The sequence below is a fragment of the Nerophis ophidion genome, linkage group LG05 (genome assembly GCF_033978795.1).
Source record: "Nerophis ophidion isolate RoL-2023_Sa linkage group LG05, RoL_Noph_v1.0, whole genome shotgun sequence".
Lineage (NCBI taxonomy): Eukaryota > Metazoa > Chordata > Actinopteri > Syngnathiformes > Syngnathidae > Nerophis > Nerophis ophidion.
This window is the reverse complement of record NC_084615.1, coordinates 74844057-74865505: the sequence shown is the minus strand read 5'-3', so window position 1 is coordinate 74865505 and position 21449 is coordinate 74844057. Positions and strand designations below refer to the sequence as shown.

The window sequence follows — 21449 nt, the reverse complement described above, 5'->3', positions numbered from 1 at the left end:
GTGAAAGGTTAGACAGAGGCCTCTAAACACTACACACGTAGGATTCTTTTGTGTATAGAGACACCAGGCTTAGTGGTGGCTGCCACCCTTGTTTTGTTTTGGACCCCCTCTTTGGCTAGACTAGGTAGGTTTTTGGTTGATACTAATTAAATAGCCTTAGTTAGTCAGCTTACCTTTATTTGTTAGAGGTGTTATTTGGTATGTTTTGTTCATTACTTTGACAGCACCTGTATTCCGAAGCGAGGCTAGTGTTGTGTCTTGTTGCAACCCCTCCACCCCCAATGGTTACTTTTCAATAACACTAGTTTTTATTTTCAATTCTTGGTTCCGGGGTCTTTAATTTACAACAAATTTGGTTTATACACTTTTATGTTGCGTTCCCCTACGATCCCTAGACTCTGAGCCATCTGGGAACGTAACACGGATGCGCCGTTTTGTTGGTGGTCTTAATTAAGTGGCTCACCTTTGGCAGCGTCTTCTACCCGTCATCTTTGTTGTAGCGGTGTAGCGTGCAAGGACGGAAGTGGAATAAATGTCAAAAGATGGAGCTAACTGTTTTAATGACATTCAGACTTTACTTAAATCAATAATGGAGCAGCATCTTCTCATCCGTGACTCACTAGTGCAACAACAACGTCGGAAATGTTCCCGTGAAAAGCAGTCCGACCAGAACTCTGTAATAACTAAAGTTCCATCGGTGAATTATGTAAACCTACGTTTGTACTACACTGATAGTTTTTAGCGCTTTCATAGCGAGATAGAAGTTATAAATGGCAACAGCAGAGGATGAATGCCCCATAACAAGAAGATAGTGAAAAAGAAGAATCTTATCGACACGGACTACAATGGCGGATGTGCGCAAATTTTCAGGACTTGTGCAGATCTCAAATACACATCAACAGGTACCAGAAGGTAAAAAAAAGTTGCTTTTGCATAATATTGTGAAACAAAACAGCGGATAATATACCTGCTAATGGGTGCCATTTTGCGGTCCTTATACACACACCATAGTAATACTTGTATTTCTGACTAGGGTAGTCGTTTTGGGCCGACAATCCATCAAGCGGTTCGGCTTCAAAGTCATACTAAAACATTTTGACAGATTTCTGAGTGCCTTGTGTAATTTTCTTTACTTTCAATGGAACATTTAAATGCCTACTGAAATGAGATTTTCTTATTTAAACAGGAATAGCAGGTCCACTATATGTGTCATACTTGATCATTTTGTGATATTGCCAAATTTTTGCTGAAAGGCTTTAGTAGAGAACATCGACGATAAAGTTCGCAACTGTGCACGTGGCGTCACGAGTTGCAGGGCTCCACACATATTCACTTTGTTTTTAATGGGAGCCACCAGCAGTAAGAAAGCGACAATTTCCCCATTAATTTGAGCGAGGATGAAAGATTTGTGAATTAAGATATTGATAGTGAAGTACTAAAAAAAAAAAAGCGACAGCTCCGGGCGGCGGCAGTGTGAGCGTTTCAGATGTAAGTAGACACATTTACTAGGCTACTTCTGGAAGATCCCTTATCTGCTTATTGTTTTAATAGTGTTTTAGTGAGATTTTAAAGATTGTAAAGTCATACCTCGAGGTCGAATGGCTGCGGTGAACACGCAGTGTCTCAGAGAGAAGCCGAGGAGCCAAGCTCACAGCTGCCTTTTTTGACAGCTGCTGCAGGACGACGTATAATCCACTGATGTCTCCGGTAAGATATATATATATATATATCACAATTTCCCCATCCAAAAACATGCTGGTTGACCGCTCTGATTCACAACAAACAAAAGAAACACCGGCTGTGTCTCGGTGCTAAAGACAGCTGCAATCCACCGCTTTCCAGTCACAGCATTGTTCTTTATAGTCTCCATTATTAAATGGACAAATTGCAAAAGATTCAGCAACACAGATGTCCAAAATACTGTGTAATTATGCGATTAAAGCAGACGACTTTTAGCCGCTAGTGGTGCAGCGCTAATATTTCCTGACAGTCTGTGACGTCACGCGTACGTGTCATCATTCCGCGACGTTTTCAACAAGAAACTCGCGGGAAATTTAAAATTGCAATTTAGTAAACTAAAAAGGCCGTATTGGCATGTGTTGCAATGTTAATATTTCATCATTGATATATAAACTATCAGACTGCGTGGTCGGTAGTAGTGGGTTTCAGTAGGCCTTTAAAGTTTTGGTGTTGTTTACTGGCAGTCTACACGTATCTCTTATGTGTGACGGCCATCTATTGGTCACACTTATCATCACACCATGGACCAAATAAAATTGCTTCCAGGTCAGTAAGCACAACCAGAATTATTCTGTACATCAGGCGCACCGGGTTTTAAGGCGCACTGTCGATTTTTGGGAAAATTAAAAGATTTTAGGTGCGCCTTATAGTCCAGAAAATACGGTAGTTATATTGGAGGCTTTTGTTGTCTGTTTAGCCCAAAGTGGGGCCCGCCGGCCATATCTGGTACGCCAAGTTTTTTCGTTTAACCCTGCAAAAAGGGTGGCCTACCAAACGTACTACATATTCATGCCGAGCTCTTTCAAGTCCACAAAAGTAGTTGCCATGGATCCAAGGCCACGCGCTGCGCGTAGGGGCCTGCTATCCATAGGGGGCTCCATTTAGCGCGGGCCTGCTATCCATAGGGGGCTGCATTTAGCGTGGATAGACGCATGTAAAATGTCAATTAATGAATGATATTTTACTGCAAACATATTCCAGGCCCCTTCCTGGTCCGTCCCTGATAAGAATGTAATAGCACATTTCCCTCCACATTGTTTCTCTCATCCTTGGCTCGTCTGGCGAGGCAGACACATGAATGGGCTGAGGCAAGAAGATAGGTTTGCCAAAAAGTTTGGTTTTCCACCCAGAAATAATTATTGAACTTTTTTTGACCTTGAAATGGTTCAATCAATCAAACAATGTTTACTTATATAGCCCTAAATCACTAGTGTCTCAAAGGGCTGCACAAACCACTACGACATCCTCGGCAGGCCCACATAAGGGCAAGGAAAACTCACACCCAGTGGGACATCGGTGACAATGATGACTATGAGAACCTTGGAGAGGAGGAAAGCAATGGATGTCGAGCGGGCCTAACATGATACTGTGAAAGTTCAATCCATAATGGATCCAACACAGTCGCGAGAGTCCAGTCCAAAGCGGATACTACACAGCAGTGAGAGTCCCGTTCACAGCGGAGCCAGCAGGAAACCATCCCAAGCGGAGGCGAATCAGCAGCGCAGAGATGTCCCCAGCCGATACACAGGCGAGCAGTACATGGCCACCGGATCGGACCGGACTCCCTCCACAAAGGAGAGTGGGACATAGAAGAAAAAGAAAAGAAACGGCAGATCAACTGGTCTAAAAAGATATTGCGGAGATGAAAGAAGGCCGTTTTAGTAACGCTTTTAATGTGTGCCTCAAAGGAGAGAGTTGGGTCGAAGATAATACCCAGATTCTTTACCGTGTCGCCTTGTTTAATTGTTTGGTTGTCAAATGTTAGAGTTGTATTATTAAATAGAGTTCGGTGTCTAGCAGGACCGATAATCAGCATTTCCGTTTTTTTGGCGTTGAGTTGCAAAAAGTTAGCGGACATCCATTGTTTAATTTCATTAAGACACGCCTCCAGCTGACTACAATCTGGCGTGTTGGTCAGCTTTAGGGGCATGTAGAGTTGGGTGTCATCAGCATAACAGTGAAAGCTAACACCGTATTTGCGTATGATGTCACCTAGCGGCAGCATGTAGATGCTGAAGAGTGCAGGGCCAAGGACCGAACCCTGGGGAACTCCACATGTTACCTTAACGTAGTCCGAGGTCACATTGTTATGGGAGACACACTGCATCCTATCAGTAAGATAAGAGTTAAACCAAGACAGGGCTAAGTCTGACATACCAATTCGTGTTTTGATACGTTCTAATAAAATATTATGATCGACAGTATCGAAAGCAGCGCTAAGATCGAGGAGCAGCAACATAGATGACGCATCAGAATCCATCGTTAGCAATAGATCATTAGTCATTTTTGCGAGGGCTGTCTCCGTGGAGTGATCTCATCCACCGTAAATTCGCTCCAGGTTTTACTACTTACGTATAAAATACTACACGGTCTAGCTCCAGCCTATCTTGCCGATTGTATTGTACCATATGTCCCGGCAAGAAATCTGCGTTCAAAGGACTCCGGCTTATTAGTGATTCCCAAAGCCCAAAAAAAGTCTGCGGGCTGTAGAGCTTTTTCATTTCGGGCTCCAGTACTCTGGAATGCCCTCCCGGTAACAGTTCGAGATGCCACCTCAGTAGAAGCATTTAAGTCTCACCTTAAAACTCGTTTGTATACTCTAGCCTTTACAGTCCAAAACAAATTATATTCAAGTTTGTTTTGAAATAGGGAAACAAATCTGAATTAAATTCTGCTCGTGGCCCCAATTTAATAATTTGTCCATGTAATTTGCACTAAAACTGTAGTTTTACTATATATTTAGGCGGTTTTGGGGCGGCATGGCTCGGTTAGTAGAGTGCCCGTGCCAGCAACCTGAGGATTCCGGGTTCGATCCCTGCTTCCGCCATCCTCGTCAGACCCAGGACACGTTGGGAAGACTATGTCTCCCTGCTGGCCTGGGAACACCTCGGGATCCCCCGGGAGGAGCTGGATGAAGTAGTTGGGGAGAGGGAAGTCTGGGCTTCCCTGCTTAGGCTGCTGCCCCCGCAACCCGACCTCGGATAAGCGGAAGAAGATGGATGGATGGACATTTAAACCTGTCTGGGTGTCACTAAGATTAGGTGGGGAAAGTGTCTTGCCCCAGGACACAACGGCAGTGACGAGGATGGCGGAAGCAGGGATCGAACCCGGAATCCTCAGGTTGCTGGCACGGGCACTCTACTAACCGAGCCATGCCGCCCCAAAACCCATCCATCCATCCATTTTCTACCGCTTATTCCCTTTCGGGGTCGCGGGGGCTCCCTGCTTAGGCTGCTGCCCCTGCAACCCGACCTCGGATAAGCGGAAGAAGATGGATGAATGGACATTTAAACCTGTCTGGGTGTCACTAAGATTAGGTGGGTAAAGTGTCTTGCCCCAGGACACAACGGCAGTGACGAGGTAGCAAATGGATGGATGGACGGATGGACAAAGAAAACGAGAAAACAACAGCTGGTTTAGCTTTATCTTTTCCCTTTAAAGGCCTACTGAAAGCCAGCGCCCCCCGCGACCCTGGAAGGGAATAAGCGGTAGAAAATGGATGGATGGATGGGTTTTGGGGCGGCATGGCTCGGTTAGTAGAGTGCCTGTGCCAGCAACCTGAGGATTCCGGGTTCGATCCCCGCTTCCGCCATCCTCGTCACTGCCGTTGTTTCCTGGGGCAAGACACTTTACCCACCTAATCTTAGTGACACCCAGACAGGTTTAAATGTCCATCCATCCATCTTCTTCCGCTTATCCGAGGTCGAGTTGCGGGGGCAGCAGCCTAAGCAGGGAAGCCCAGACTTCCCTCTCCCCAACTACTTCATCCAGCTCCTCCCGGGGGATCCCGAGGTGTTCCCAGGCCAGCCGGGAGACATAGTCTTCCCAACGTGTCCTGGGTCTTCCCCAAGGCCTCTTACCGGTCGGACGTGCCCGAAACACAAGCTTACTACATTTTCCAAGTAGCCTGGCCATTACTTTTAATACCGTTTATCGTTACATTTCTAGCTGTAAACCATCCAAACATCCATTTTCTACCGCTTATTCACCTTTTGGGGTCGCGGGGGGCGCTGGCGCCTATCTCAGCTACAATCGGGCGGAAGGCGGGGTACACCCTGGACAAGTCGCCACCTCATCACAGGGCTAACACAGATAGACAGACAACATTCACACTCACATTCACACACTAGAGCCGATTTAGTGTTGCCAATCCACCTATCCCCAGGTGCATGTACTCAAAAAGATCCTTTTAACCCCAGGCAAATAAACGTTAGTTTGTTATTTGAACCGAGGATGAAGCACAATTACTCCTGCAAGTCACATTAGATTAGACGAGAAAATATCAGGGGAATGTCGACCGGGGGTCTCTTTTGTGCTTCCAGTTACAGGTCAGTGTTCTTAAAAAGCTGTGGTTTGCTCGTCCGCGTGACTTTTTTACCCGATGTCAGCCCATTTGGATGAAAAACCGAAACAATACAATACTCTAACGTTCCGAGGACATGGAGGAATCAACCATAGCAGTGGGAGCGGAGCTTGTTTAGTTATTTCAATTGCGGTACTGAACAGTCACATGGCTGTCCTACTTTGTTGCCCTTTGTCTACTGTGTCATATCCCTCTTTGTCAAATTCGGCGTCGGTTTACAACTGCGTTGCGTTACTATTTACTGTACAAAGCTGACACAGCTATTGTTATCTCTTCGTCTTTACCCTTTAGCGGCGGTAACACAAGCCAGGACAGGGCGAGCTGAAATGAGCACCAGTGAAAACTGGGCTAAGTGCTTTGTATAATAAATCACAACCTGAATACTTTATTGCTAGGAAGATGCCTGTCAATGGAAATAAAACAGGTACTTGTTTGTTCCACATTGTCCTTCGACTCTGGCCGCCAATAGCGAGATGACAAATATTTCTCACTAGTGTCTTATAGGCTAATTATTTATATTGAGCTCCACAGCGGGCAGCAGGGTGGAAGAGGGGTTAGTGCGTCTGCCTCACAATACGAACGTCCTGAGTCAGTGGTTCTTAACCTTGTTGGAGGTACCGAACCCCACCAGTTTCATATGCGGATTCCCCGAACCCTTCTTTAGTGAAAAATATATATATATTTTTTTTCAAATTCAAGAAAAAGTTATCTGTTTTTTTACTGGTGCACAAAATGAACCGTGCATGAACATCACCTTGTTCAAAGAACAAAACCAACACAGTGCATGAACTCACAACAAATTACACACCTTACTCACATTACCATGAATTGATTACCGTGGACCCCGACTTAAACAGGTTGAGAAACTTATTCGGGTGTTACCAATTAGTGGTCAGTTGTATGGAATATGTACTGTGTAAACTGTACTGTTTCATATAATGTATTCTCTTCATTTGCAATCTGCTAGTAAAAGTTTCAATCAATCCATCAAAAAACCTGCAAATCAGATGGAAAGTTAAAGGGAATATTGTTTGGAGGTATCCATAATACGCCGATAGGGACACGTTTTTATTTACACCAGGGGTGCCCACACTTTTTATGCAGGCGAGCTACTTTTCAATTGACCAACTCGAGGGGATCTACCTCATTTATATATATCATTTATATCTATTTATTTATGAAAGAGACATTTTTGTAAACAAATTAAATGTGTTTAATGATAATACAAGCATGTATAACACATATAGATGTCTTTCTTTCACAAAGACAAGAATATAAGTTGGTGTATTACCTGATTCTGATGACTTGCATTGATTGGAATCAGACAGTAATGATGATAACGCCCACATTTTCAAATGGAGGAGAAAAAAAGTTGTCCTTTCTGTACAATACCACATGAAAGTGGTTGTTTTTTGGCATCTAATTCATCCAGCTTCCATACACTTTACAAGAAAAACATTGGCGGCAAATTCCGTAGCTTGCTTGATTGACATTCACGGCACCCGAGGGTCTTGTGAGATGACGCTGGCTGCTGCCAGTTCATTATTATGAAAAAATGACAGAGAGGAAGGCCAGAAACACTTTTTATTTCAACAGACTTTCGCCCCGTCCCTTCTGTCAAAACTCTAAAGGCCGACTGCACATTTCCTATCTTCACAATAAAAGCCCTGCTTCATGCTGCCTGCGCTAACAAAATAAGAGTCTCGGAAAGCTGGCGTGCACAAGTGATGTGCACGCCAGCTTTCTGAGGGATCGCTTGTGCACGCCAGTTTTCCGAGACTCTGTATTTAGTTAGCGCAGGCAGCATGAAGCAGGGCTTTTATTGTGAAGATAGGAAATGTGCAGTCGGCCTTTAGAGTTTTGACGGAAGGTACGGCGCGAGAGTCTGTTGAAATAAAAAGTGTTTCTCGCCTTCCTCTCGGTCATATTTTCATAATAATGATCTTGCAGCAGCCAGCGTCATCTCACAAGACCCTCCGGTACCGTGAATGTCATTTAAGTGACGTCTTGGTGAAGATTGATGATCATTAATTTTTAGGTCTATTTTTTTTAAAAGCCTGGCTGGAGATCGACTGACACACCCTCCGCGGTCGACGTAATGGGCACCCCTGATTTACACGATAAGTCGGATGTGTCTTTGACTCTGCCGAACCCCTGAGGCCAACTAACCGAACCCTTAGGGTTCGATCGAACCCAGGTTAAGAACCACTCTCCTGAGTAGTCCTGGGTTCTTTCTGTGTGGAGTTTGCATGTTCTCCCCGTGACTGCGTGGGTTCCCTCCGGGTACTCCGGCATCCTCCCACTTCCAAAGACATGCACCTGGGGATAGGTTGATTGGCAACACTAAATTGGCCCTAGTGTGTGAATGTGAGTGTGAATGTTGTCTGTCTATCTGTGTTGGCCCTGTGATGAGGTGGCGACTTGTCCAGGGTGTACCCCGCTTTCCGCCCGATTGTAGCTGAGATAGGCACCAGCGCCCCCCGTGACCCCAAAGGGAATAAGCGGTAGGAAATGGATGGATGGATGGAGCTCCACAGCCAAGATTCTAAAAGCCACCGTGGGACTGAAAAAGATTCTTCTTAATTCTTCAGAAATTATTGCTGAATTTCCATCAGGGATCAATAAAGTACTTTCTATTCTATTCTATTAAAGCAGGGGTCTCAGACACGCGTCCCCCGGGCCAATTGCGGCCCGCAAGACGGTATTTTGCGGCCTGCACCATGAAGTGAAATTTTTATGTGAGTGTGGCCCGCAAGTTAGATTCGGGAGAACGGGTGTCCTGGGCGATTGTCAGGAGGCCCACTGAAGATCGGGAGTCTGACGGAAAATTAGGAATGGTTGGAAAGTATGTTGCTAAGGCGGGAAACCCATTCAAAGAAGGTGAATACATTAAAAAGGGCATGTTAGATTTGTACAGGCCAAGCCTCTCCCAATTTCTGCATCCAGTGGCCCCCAGGTAAATTGAGTTTGAGACCCCCTGTATTAAAGGGTAGGAAAAAGAGAATCAGAAAAACACCTTGCTCACCTTCACACTGCACTCGGGACCCCTCAAGTGTATGACAACATGATATGAGGTGTAGTGATGCAACAGTCTGTCACCTTGGCACCCCGTGAGCCATCTCCAGGTCTTCATACAGATGTGATTTATCAGCAATGGAGACCCAAGGATAAAGCCAAATGGAGGCAATGGAGGGTTGTTATTATTTATGGACATGCAAGGCTGTGGAAACTCCATCACACCTCGCGGCACTCACTTTAGATAACAGCCTGCCAGGCAAAGCAGTTGGAAGCCACTTTTTAGGTTTTTATTTTTCATAAGAGGATTTAGGTGAAACTTCCACGAATCCCAAATATTATTGATGTTATAAGCTGAGGAACAAACTATTATCAAGAAAACTGGGACATAGCACATTGTGTCATTGGTCTACTGTCACATTTGCATTTTGTTTGATTATCACGATACATGTGACCAGAGTATGAGCCAATAATAATATCTCTCATGATGATCTTATGACATTACGGTCTTAAGACCGATGGCACTTTTGTGAGGTACTGAGGAGTTGATGGGCTCTTGTTTAACAAGAATAGATTCCATCCATCCATTTTTTACCGCTTATTCCCTTCTGGGGTCACGGGGGGCGCTGGCGCCTCTCTCAGCTACAATCGGGCGGAAGGCGGGGTACACCCTGGACAAGTCGCCACCTCATCGCAGGGCCAACACAGATAGACAGACAACATTCAAACACTAGGGCCAATTTAGTGTTGCCAGTCAACCTATCCCCAGGTGCATGTCTTTGGAAGTGGGAGGAAGCCGGATTACCCGGAGGGAACCCACGCATTCACGGGGAGAACATGCAAACTCCACACAGAAATATCCCGAGCCTGGATTTGAACCCAGGACTGCAGGACCTTCGTATTGTGAGGCAGACGCACTAACCCCTCTGCCACTGTGAAGCCCAGATTCACATTATATGTTATTTTACTTCTGCGTGAATTGGAATGTATGGCAAAATCCAAACAATGTCTAAAGCAGAAATGTCAAACATGCGGCCTGCAGACCAGATCAAGTCAGCCCACAAGATGTGTGCTTAGTGCAAAATTGAGCTGCATTTTTAAATTAAAGAAACGACCATTCTAAATGTGTCCACTGGATGTTGCAATAGCAATTCTGTTAGGCAAGCAAATAGTTTATTCCGGGGCGAGCAAGTATACCGAGCAAGATGTACGCGGTAAAGCGGGGCTGTGACTCCTCCCACTCAACCCAACGTACAACAAACGGGAGTGAAATAAACAATTGGTAACCTCACTTAAAATGCCGTATTTTGATATAGTTCTGTGAAAATTATTTTATTTTCTGTGAAAATTCAAAGAAAGTAAACAGTGGAAATGACAAATGAGGTCATTGATACATAGAAGAGTTTGTATTTATGCTTTATTAGTTTTTTTGTTTATTTCTAAATGGGTTATGATTTAAAGTTTAATTACTTTGTAGATACACTCAGAATAAGTATAATTTAATTGTGTTCTTCATGGTGATTTTGAAACTGCAACAATTTTTTTCCCCCAGAATTTGTTTTGTCAAAAGGTTTATTTTCAGAATGTGCTTGTTCTATTTTGTACCAAAGTACAACAAAGAAAACAATCTGAAGCTGTCGTAGTTGTATTTTTAAGTTATTATTCCATGATTTTACCCGTCCGGCCCACGTGGGAATAGACTTTCCTCCATGCGGCCCCTGAGCTAAATTTCGTTTGACACCCTTGGTCTAAAGCATGGATCTCAGACACGCGGCCCGCGGGCCAATTGCGGCCTGCGAGACGTTATTTTGCGTCCCCCGCCTTAATATAAAAGTTTAATGTTAGCGCGGCCGTTTGACAGCGTGGTTATTTCGGTCCAAAATGGCTCTGTCAACGTTCTGGGTTGCCTACCCCTGCATTAGTGGAAAAGCTGCAAATGAGTGAAAGAGACGAAGACGTTACCATGGAGGCGAGGATTTTCTTACGTGCCTGGCTGCAGTCACACCGCGACACCTGTCCGTCAGTAATAACATTTGGTACAAAATGCGGCTGCTCGACTTTTGACAAGAACAAGAAAGTTTGATCACATTACGCCTGTACTGGCTCACCTGCACTGGCTTCCTGTGCACTTAAGATGTGACTTTAAGGTTTTACTACTTACGTATAAAATACTACACGGTCTAGCTCCATCCTATCTTGCCGATTGTATTGTACCATATGTCCCGGCGAGAAATCTGCGTTCAAAAGACTCCGGCTTATTAGTGATTCCTAGAGCCCAAAAAAAGTCTGCGGGCTACAGAGCGTTTTCCGTTCGGGCTCCAGTACTCTGGAATGCCCTCCCGGTAACAGTTCGAGATGCTACCTCAATAAAAGCATTTAAGTCTCACCTTAAAACTCATCTATATACTCTAGCCTTTAAATAGACCTCCTTTTTAGACCAGTTGATCTGCCGCTTCTTTTCTTTCTCCTATGTCCCTCCCTCCCTTGTGGAGGGGGTCCGGTCCGATGACCATGGATGAAGTACTGGCTGTCCAGAGTCGAGACCTAGGATGGACCGCTCGCCTGTGTATCGGTTGGGGACATCTCTACGCTGCTGATCCGCCTCCGCTTGAGATGGTCTCCTGTGGACGGGACTCTCGCTGCTGTCTTGGATCCGCTTGAACTGAACTCTCGCGGCTGTGTTGGAGCCACTATGGATTGAACTTTCACAGTATCATGTTAGACCCGCTCGACATCCATTACTTTCGGTCCCCTAGAGGGGGGGGTTGCCCACATCTGAGGTCCTCTCCAAGGTTTCTCATAGTCAGCATTGTCACTGGCGTCCCACTGGATGTGAATTCTCCCTGCCCACTGGGTGTGAGTTTTCCTTGCCCTTTTGTGGGTTCTTCCGAGGATGTTGTAGTCGTAATGATTTGTGCAGTCCTTTGAGACATTTGTGATTTGGGGCTATATAAATAAACATTGATTGATTGAACAGTCCTCGATAACCTTGGACCACATCAAACCGTTATTTGTTTGTTTTATTGTTTAATTTGCATTGCTTCACATGATGAACACTACATATATTTCTATATGGCGCCCGATAACACTCCGGGAGCAGTCACTTTTTTGCGCTCACTATCCCGGTACTATTATCCACCGACCGCCGTGTTGCTGTAGGGAGGAAAAGCGGAACGACACACATTGTGGAAATAACATTATTCTCCATGCGTCGGCTAACTACAAATATATTCCACAACCCCAAACATGTCTTTTTCAAAACCTGCAGTGAAGAGAAAGGTGATGGGCAAAGACAATTCCAGGAAAAGTGGGAGATGCAATATTTCTTTGTTGAGCACAGGGACACCCCGACGTGTCTTATTTGCACGGAGAAAGTTGCAGTGCACAAAGAATACAATTTGAAATGTCATTATACAACTAGACACGCTGAGGAATATGCAACATTTTTTTTAAAGAAATATTTTCTTGCGGCCCAGCCTCACCCAGACTCTGCGTCCAGTGGCCCCCAGGTAAATTGAATTTGAGACCCCTGGTCTAAAGGAATGAATGATGGTTATCCACAGTTACTATTGTTACTGTGTACATTGAAACATGGTTGGACAAAAAAATATGGTTGTGGCTAACAATGCATGACGACTCAATATTATTTGCTATAACAACATGAGCGGCTTAATAGACTCAAAAACTCCTTTGTCCCACACGCCATTGGACTGTACAACTCCTCGCTGGGGTGGGGGGCGGGATGCAAAACAATAACAATGCAATACGTTTTCATTAGGGATGCAGCGATTAATCGGTAACCGAATATATTTGGCCGAATATGGCAAAAAAAGCCACATTCGGCCTTCGGTGGAATAAGTTAAAAACAAGGCCGAATAGTGGCGTGTGACGCAATTTTTTGACTCGGTGACGCAATCAACCAACGTGCAGTGACGTTGGGATATGTTGTGTACCTGTATAAGTGTATGAGGTTACAAACACACTTATTGAGATTTACTTGAGCCTTCTGTTTACATTACTAGCCTGTTGTGTAGGCTACCTGTATAAGTGTATGAGGTTACAAGCACACACTTAATTGAGATTTACTTAAGCCTTCTGTTTACATTATTAGCATATCTACTGTGGCTAAGCAGACTTTTGCCAAAAGGACAATAATTCATTTGTTGTGGGTTTATCCACTTTAATGCACTTTATTTTTTTTTTGGAATGCATGTTTTGTTTGAAGGCCTAATATAAATGAAAAACTGTGCTTTTTTTGAAAAGCAAAGACTACTGGAATATTAAAAAAAATGTCAATATTCAATAAAAAATTACTTTATTTGAAAAACATGTCTAAATATTTATTCTAGGCTATTTATGCAATATTTTAAAAAATTGTGAAAAACTGCATTCATTATTCGGTATTCGGCCTTCGGCCAAGCGTTTGAATTTTATTCGGCTTCGGCTTCGGCCACAAATTTTCATTTCGGTGCATCCCTAGTTTTCATAAAATGGTCACTACTGCCTGCTTTGTCTTGTTATATTCTTATTTTATTGTTATATTTGTATTCCCATTGTTGCTTTTTAGTTTTTATTCTTATTGTAACATTTCTCTATTTTGTTTCCATTTAAACCCTCATTATTTACTTTTTACTTTTATTTAAATTGATATCAACACTGTACACTGCTGCTGGAATTTTAATTTTCTTGAAGGAATCAATAAAGTACTATCTATCTATCTATCTATCTATCTATCTATCTATCTATCTATCTATCCATCCATCCATCCATCCATCCATCCATCCATCCATCCATCCATCCATCCATCCATCCATCCATCCATCCATCCATCCATCCATCCATCCATCCATCCATCCATCCATCCATCCATCCATCCATCTATCTATCTATCTATCTATCTATCTATCTATCTATCTATCTATCTATCTATCTATCCATCCATCTATCTATCTATCTATCTATCTAATTGCAAAATACATCTGGTGGGATAGATATTACTCGTCTTCAACCCTGCCTTCCAAGTTATTTGGACTTTCTGTAAGAAATGTGAGGCTGAAATCAAAATAACGTCTGGTGGAATGCTTTATGGGCCTGATTTACTAAAGGTTTGCATGTATTAAAACACGTGCACACTTGATAGCGCACACAAAGCTGGTTTACTGAACTTGTGAGCAGAAGATTTAGTCTCTTAAGTGTGCGAAATATGGAGCGCAGTCTTCATGAATATGCAGAATATATGCTGATGATAGAACGCTCACAATACTGGGATGAGAAAATGCGAATATGAATATTTAGCACACAGATTGTGATTCATCAAGATTGAAACTGTACTGCGGTCCCTGTTTTGCATTTATATTTAGCATGTGCTGTACGGAAAGGACAAACTGGCAGCTGTGAAAAAAGAGGGTATTTCGCTTCACATATATGGACTGTCTAAATCAGGGGTGCCCACACTTTTTCTGCAGGCGAGCTACTTTTCAATTGACCAACTCGAGGGGATCTACCTCATTTATATATATCATTTATATTTATTTATTTATGAAAGAGACATTTTTGTAAACAAGTTAAATGTGTTTAATGATAATACAAGCATGTGTAACACATATAGATGTCTTTCTTTCACAAAGACAAGAATATAAGTTGGTGTATTACCTGATTCTGATGACTTGCATTGATTGGAATCAGACAGTAATGATGATAACGCCCACATTTTCAAGTGGAGGAGAAAAAAAGTTGTCCTTTCTGTACAATACCACATGAAAGTGGTTGGTTTTTGGCATCTAATTCATCCAGCTTCCATACACATTACAAGAAAAACATTGGCGGCAAATTCCGTAGCTTGCTTGATTGACATTCACGGCACCCGAGGGTCTTGTGAGATGACGCTGGCTGCTGCCAGTTCATTATTATGAAAAAATGACAGAGAGGAAGGCGAGAAACACTTTTTATTTCAACAGACTTTCGCGCCGTCCCTTCCGTCAAAACTCTAAAGGCCGACTGCACATTTCCTATCTTCACAATAAAAGCCCTGCTTCATGCTGCCTGCGCTAACAAAATAAGAGTCTCGGAAAGCTGGCGTGAACAAGTGATGTGCACGCCAGCTATCTGAGGGATCGCTTGTGCACGCCAGTTTTCCGAGACTCTGTATTTAGTTAGCGCAGGCAGCATGAAGCAGGGCTTTTATTGTGAAGATAGGAAATGTGCAGTCGGCCCTTAGAGTTTTGACGGAAGGTACGGCGCGAGAGACTGTTGAAATAAAAAGTGTTTCTCACCTTCCTCTCGGTCATATTTTCATAATAATGATCTTGCAGCAGCCAGCGTCATCTCACAAGACCCTCCGGTACCGTGAATGTCATTTAAGTGACGTCTTGGTGAAGATTGATGATCACTCATTTTTAGGTCTATTTTTTTAAAAGCCTGGCTGGAGATCGACTGACACACCCCCTGCAGTCGACTGGTAGTTCGCGATCGACGTAATGGGCACCCCTGGTGTAAGCTGAGGTTCTACTGTACTGATTTGGCACCTCACTATGGGTTAAAATACACTATTGGAAAGTCCAGTCTAATGTCACAAACCATTGGATTTATTTCAATACTTCAAAACTGACGTAATTTTAAAAACAGCAATGCAAATCACACTTCCAATGTTAACGGTTTTAAAAATTGGAAATTGTTTGTTGATGGCTGCTCTCAACCTTTATACAGTTGATTTTCCCAATCCCTTTGCAAAGCACAGACATGCACGTGTGCATATGTTATGTAATCATTGTGATTCACTAAAGCAGGGGTCGGGAACCTCTTTGGCTGAGGAAGCCATGGAAGCCTAATATTTTAAAACCATATTCCAGTGAGAGCCATTTATATATTTTAACACCGAATACAACTAAATGCGTGCATTTTCAAGTAAGACCAACATTTTTAGAGTATAATAAGTCTATTATTCTTTTTGAAGCCATTGTTATTCTGCAGCTAACCAATAATAAATAAAATACTTCTTACCTTATTACCATTAATGACAATTCTTGAACAGGTGCGGTAGGAAAACGAATGGATGGATTGATGGCAACATTCAATCTTTAAAATAATTTTTCAAAAATCAATCAAAATGTTACAAATCATATAGTCTCTAATTAACAAAGTCTAACCAAGATTTCATTGTGCCCAATAATAAACTAACGAAACAATCATCTTGACTTTTAAAACACTGCATGCGAGTGAATGAAGGGCATATTTATTCAACAGCCATACATGTCACACTGAGGGTGGCAGTTTGAACAATACCATGAATTGATTAACGTGGACCCCGACTTAAACAAGTTGAAAAACTTATTCGGGTGTTACCATTTAGTGGTCAATTTTACGGAATATGTACTGTGCTGTGCAATCTAATTATAAAAGTTTCAATCAATCAATCAATCAATCAATCAATCAATCAAAAGCCAACACTGTCATAAATATGTGCCGTATAGTGAAACCACACTAAACAACGAAAAACACATTTCGGAAGAATATTTGCACCGCAACACAACATAAACTCTTCCGGGACACTATAAACAAACGCCATTGGTGGATCGCCACCTAACATCCACTGTAGTGATACCACGTACAATAGCGTATCTCGTCGATACCACTAAATGGGTTATACTTATATAGAGGTTTTCTACTATTTCCACATTCACCCATTCACACACACATTCACACACTGATGCCATGCAAGGCGCTAACCAGGACCCATCAGGAGCAAGGGTGAAGTGTCTTGCTCAAGGACACAACGGACGTGACTAGGGTGGTAGAAGGTGGGGATTGAACCATGAACCCTCAGGTTGCTGGCACAGCCACTCTCACAACTGCGTCCCCATGATTACTTCAATATGTTTTAACATCACAAAATCCGATTTCGTTTAAAAAAAAAATTATATTATGTTTATGAACTCAGGAAATATGTCCCTTGACACATGAGGACTTTGATTATGACCCGTGTATGATCCTGTAACTACTTGGTATCGGATTGACACCCAAATGTGTGGTATCATCCGAATATCAAACAGAAGAATAAGGGATTATTACATTTCAACAGAAGTGTAGATAGAACATGTTGAAACAGAAAATAACCAGCTATTAACAGTAAATGAACAAGTAGATTAATAATTATTTTTCTACCACTTGTCCTTAATAATTTTGACAAAATAATAGTATGATAAATGACACAATATGTTACTGCATATGTCAGCAGACTAAATTAAAAGTCTTTGTTTGCTTACTTACTGTTGCGGCACACGCGCTGTCTGTGTCTCCCTCCCGGACACGCCCCCGATCACGCTGAGCGCAGCACGCCCACGCAGCGACCAGCCTGCACTCATTTACCAATCTACTCACCTGGTACTGATGAGGGCAAGCTCTATAAAGGGCCAGTGGACCCAAGGATCGGCGCGGGAACTTAGTTCTCTAATCGTATACCGTAAGGCTTATGCTCTCTCTCTCTGCGCTTTTCCCATGAATTGATTAACGTGAGTTAAATAAAGTTGAAAAACTTATTCGGGTGTTACCATTTAGTGGTCAATTGTACGGAATATGTACTGAACTGTGCAATCTACTAATAAAAGTATCAATCAATCAATCAATCCCTCGTGTTCTGACATCCTTGTTTGTTCTCCCGTGTTTTCCGCAGTGTTTCCCTTCCGTTGCCCTGGATTTGGACTGCCTCCCTCGTTTCCCGACTCCTCGCTCGTCCCCGGGATCTGACGTCTCTCTCTCTGCCCCACGGACCCCTCGCCGGAATTTGGACTCCTTTTGCCTCGCCCTCTTTGGTTTTGTCTGCTTCCTCATTCAATATTTACGGTAACACACACTTCAGTTAATCTACACACATAGTAACACACATTCGCACTTGGGTTTGACACACTCCATTTCCTTGGGTTATCTTATTAGTTTAGTATTGTTTATTATTCTTATATATATATATTTACTATATATAATAAATTATTGGACATACTGCCCCCTGGTGTCCGTTTTCCGCCACTCCCTCTGCGATACATAACACTTACTACTAAAAGACAAGTTGTTTTGTATGTTCACTATTTTATTTAAGGATAAAATTGCAATAAGAAACATATGTTTAATGTACCGTAAGATTTTTTTGTCAAAATAAAGCCAATAATGACATTTTTTTCCATCCATCCATCCATCCATCCATCTTCTTCCGCTTATCTGAGGTCGGGTCGCGGGGGCAGCAGCCTAAGCAGGGAAGCCCAGACTTCCCTCTCCCCAGCCACTTCATCTAGCTCTTCCCGGGGGATCCCGAGGCGTTCCCAGGCCAGCCGGGAGACATAGTCTTCCCAACGTGTCCTGGGTCTTCCCCGTGGCGTCCTACTGGTCGGACGTGCCCTAAACACCTCCCTAGGGAGGCGTTCGGGTGGCATCCTGACCAGATGCCCGAACCACCTCATCTGGCTCCTCTCGATGTGAAGGAGCAGCGGCTTTACTTTGAGTTCCTCCCGGATGGCAGAGCTTCTCACCCTATCTGTAAGGGAGAGCCCCGCCACACGGCGGAGGAAACTCATTTCGGCCGCTTGTACCCGTGATCTTATCCTTTTGGTCATGACCCACAGCTCATGACCATAGGTGAGGATGGGAACGTAGATCGACCGGTAAATTGAGAGCTTTGCCTTCCGGCTCAGCTCCTTCTTCACCACAACGGATCGGTACAACGTCCGCATTACTGAAGACGCCGCACCGATCCGCCTGTCGATCTCACGATCCACTCTTCCCCCACTCGTGAACAAGACTCCTAGGTACTTGAACTCCTCCACTTGGGGCAGGGTCTCCTCCCCAACCCGGAAATGGCACTCCACCCTTTTCCGGGAGAGAACCATGGACTCGGATTTGGAGGTGCTGATTCTCATTCCGGCCGCTTCAAATTTTTTTGTGGTCCCCTATTGTGAAAAATACCGAAAAGTACCAAAATACTTTTGGTATCGGGACAACACAAATTCACACACACCAAGAACCCACTAGCAGAAATGTAGATCGGCGCCTATAGATGGATTAAGATAGATGGAGGACACGGGGAAGACCCAGGACACGTAAGGAAGACCATGTCTCCCGGCTGGCCTGGGATCACCTCGGGATCCCCCGGGAAGAGCTGGACGAAGTGGCTGGGGAGAGGGAAGTCAGGGCTTCCCTGCTTAGCCTGCTGCCCCCGCAACCCGACCTCGGATTGTCACGACAGGGTTCTCCCGGGATGCAGAGGGACAACTCCGGACGACAGCGTGAGGTAGGAGATTATTTATTTATCAGAAATCATAGCTTAAGCCAAACACAGGAAACAAGCAAAAGGAAATTGTGCCAATCGCACAGGAAGCACTGGAATCGTGAACTAGGAGCCAAGAAACAAGAAATCAACCTACGTGACCTTTGCATACAGAAAACGATGACGCCAGACTGAGCCTGGGACCACTAACCAGAGGCAGGTGAACCCAATTAATCTCTATGGTGAACAAAATAAACCCAGGAGTAAGGCTAGGCCAGGGGCGCTCACACTTTTTCTGCAGGCGAGCTACTTTTCAATTGACCAAGTCGAGGAGATCTACCTCATTCCTATTTATGATTTATATTTATTTATATTTATTTTTATTATTTTTATTATTATTTTTGGGACGGCGTGGCGCAGTGGAAGAGTGGCCGTGTGCAACCCGAGGGTCCCTGGTTCAAATCCCACCTAGTACCAACCTCGTCACGTCCGTTGTGTCCTGAGCAAGACACTTCACCCTTGCTCCTGATGGGTGCTGGTTGGCGCCTTGCATGGCAGCTCCCTCCATCAGTGTGTGAATGTGTGTGTGAATGGGTAAATGTGGAAGTAATGTCAAAGCGCTTTGAGTACCTTGAAGGTAGAAAAGCGCTATACAAGTACAACCCATTTATTTATTTATATTATTTATTTATGAAAGAGATATTTTTGTTAACAAGTTAATGGTGTTTAATGATAATACAAGCATGTTTAACACACATAGATTCCTTTCTTTCATGAAGACAAGAATATAAGTTGGTGTATTACCTGATTCTGATGACTTGCATTGATTGGAATTAGACAGTGGTGCTGACAACAAAAAAGGCATCTAATTAATTAGATGCCTTTTTTGTTGTTTTGTTTTCCACTCCAACTCTAAAAAGGTGCGTTGTCACTGTCTCACCTGCATTCCTGAGCTTTTTGTTCCTGTACACGGACAGGATGACGAGCACGTTGCCCAGGATGTCGACCACGATGGTGAAGATCAGCACGCTGGCCAGCGCAGTGGACAGTCCGGCGGAGGCGCGCGGCAGCCCGGCGCCGCTCTCGTTCCGGGACACACAAGCGGAGCCGTTCAGCTCCTCTCCCTCCAGGTCCATCTCCCCCTCAGGGCACGGCGAGCATGGTGGAAGTGTTCGTCCGTGTTCCGGCGGGGTGGGGCGAACGCGGCACGTAACCGGACTCACCGGAGGGAGTTTGGAACTTCCCGGCGGGGCGAAACCGAAAGCTCCTCCTGGGTCGTCGGTGCTTTTGGCGCAGCGGCGTTTTGTTTTTCAACGCCATAAGTTGACGGAAGTGGTGAGGACGCCGTCCGAGCGCCCGGTCCGGTCCCCGCGTGTCAGGGGGTGCTGGTCCGGGGAGTCCATGTGAGCCCTCCGGTGCGTAATGGAAGGATGCGCGTTCCAGTCCCGTGTTGGCGCCAATAAAGGCTGCGCTTGTGTTCGAGCTCTCAAGGCAGATGACTTGTGTGCGCGCGCACTCGACGCGTCCCTGACAGGTCTCCGCAGATGACATCCAGTCGCGGAGAAGCGAGTAAACTATGCAGTTTAAAAAACAAGGCGGCTGTTGTTAATGATGGTTTGTTTTTTCCCCAGTGAGTGACCCTTCTTATAATAGATCATCACAACATGGAATGTAGTGACGACTATGACTGGTTTATTATGGATTAGCAATCACTTCAGTGGGTGCTCGGACGGGCGGTAAATATGGCGCTACTTTTATACACTAACCCCCCTTAAATTGATAATTATTTAGCCTAAGCCACGTTTCAGCCACACTAAACTATCGTTTAAGGTCTCCCTCCTCGGACATTTTTTTTTACACGGGTAAGCGCGTCGTGTATTTTTTGAATCTCCGGTACGTAGCTTTGTATGCATACACATCTCATAAGTAGATGCAGCATTGGCTGCTGTGACGCGAGAAATTCGGCCGCCATCTTGAAGTGGTGATGAGGAATGAATTGATTAACGTGGACCCCGACTTAAACAAGTTGAAAAACTTATTTGGGTGTTACCATTTAGTGGTCAATTGTACGGAATATGTACT

General features: G+C 44.1%; 1 protein-coding gene across 1 annotated transcript in view; it reads right to left on the bottom strand.

Annotated features, from left to right (window-relative positions):
- LOC133553603 (melatonin receptor type 1C-like) overlaps positions 1 to 20927 on the bottom strand; it is a 92907-nt gene extending 71980 nt beyond the window's left edge. The window contains exon 1 of the mRNA XM_061901981.1: positions 20308 to 20927. Within this exon, the coding sequence (XP_061757965.1) occupies positions 20308 to 20503 (196 nt within the window). The 5' untranslated portion in view covers positions 20504 to 20927. The remainder of the gene's footprint in view (positions 1 to 20307) is intronic.
- Positions 20928 to 21449: the final 522 nt, after the last annotated feature.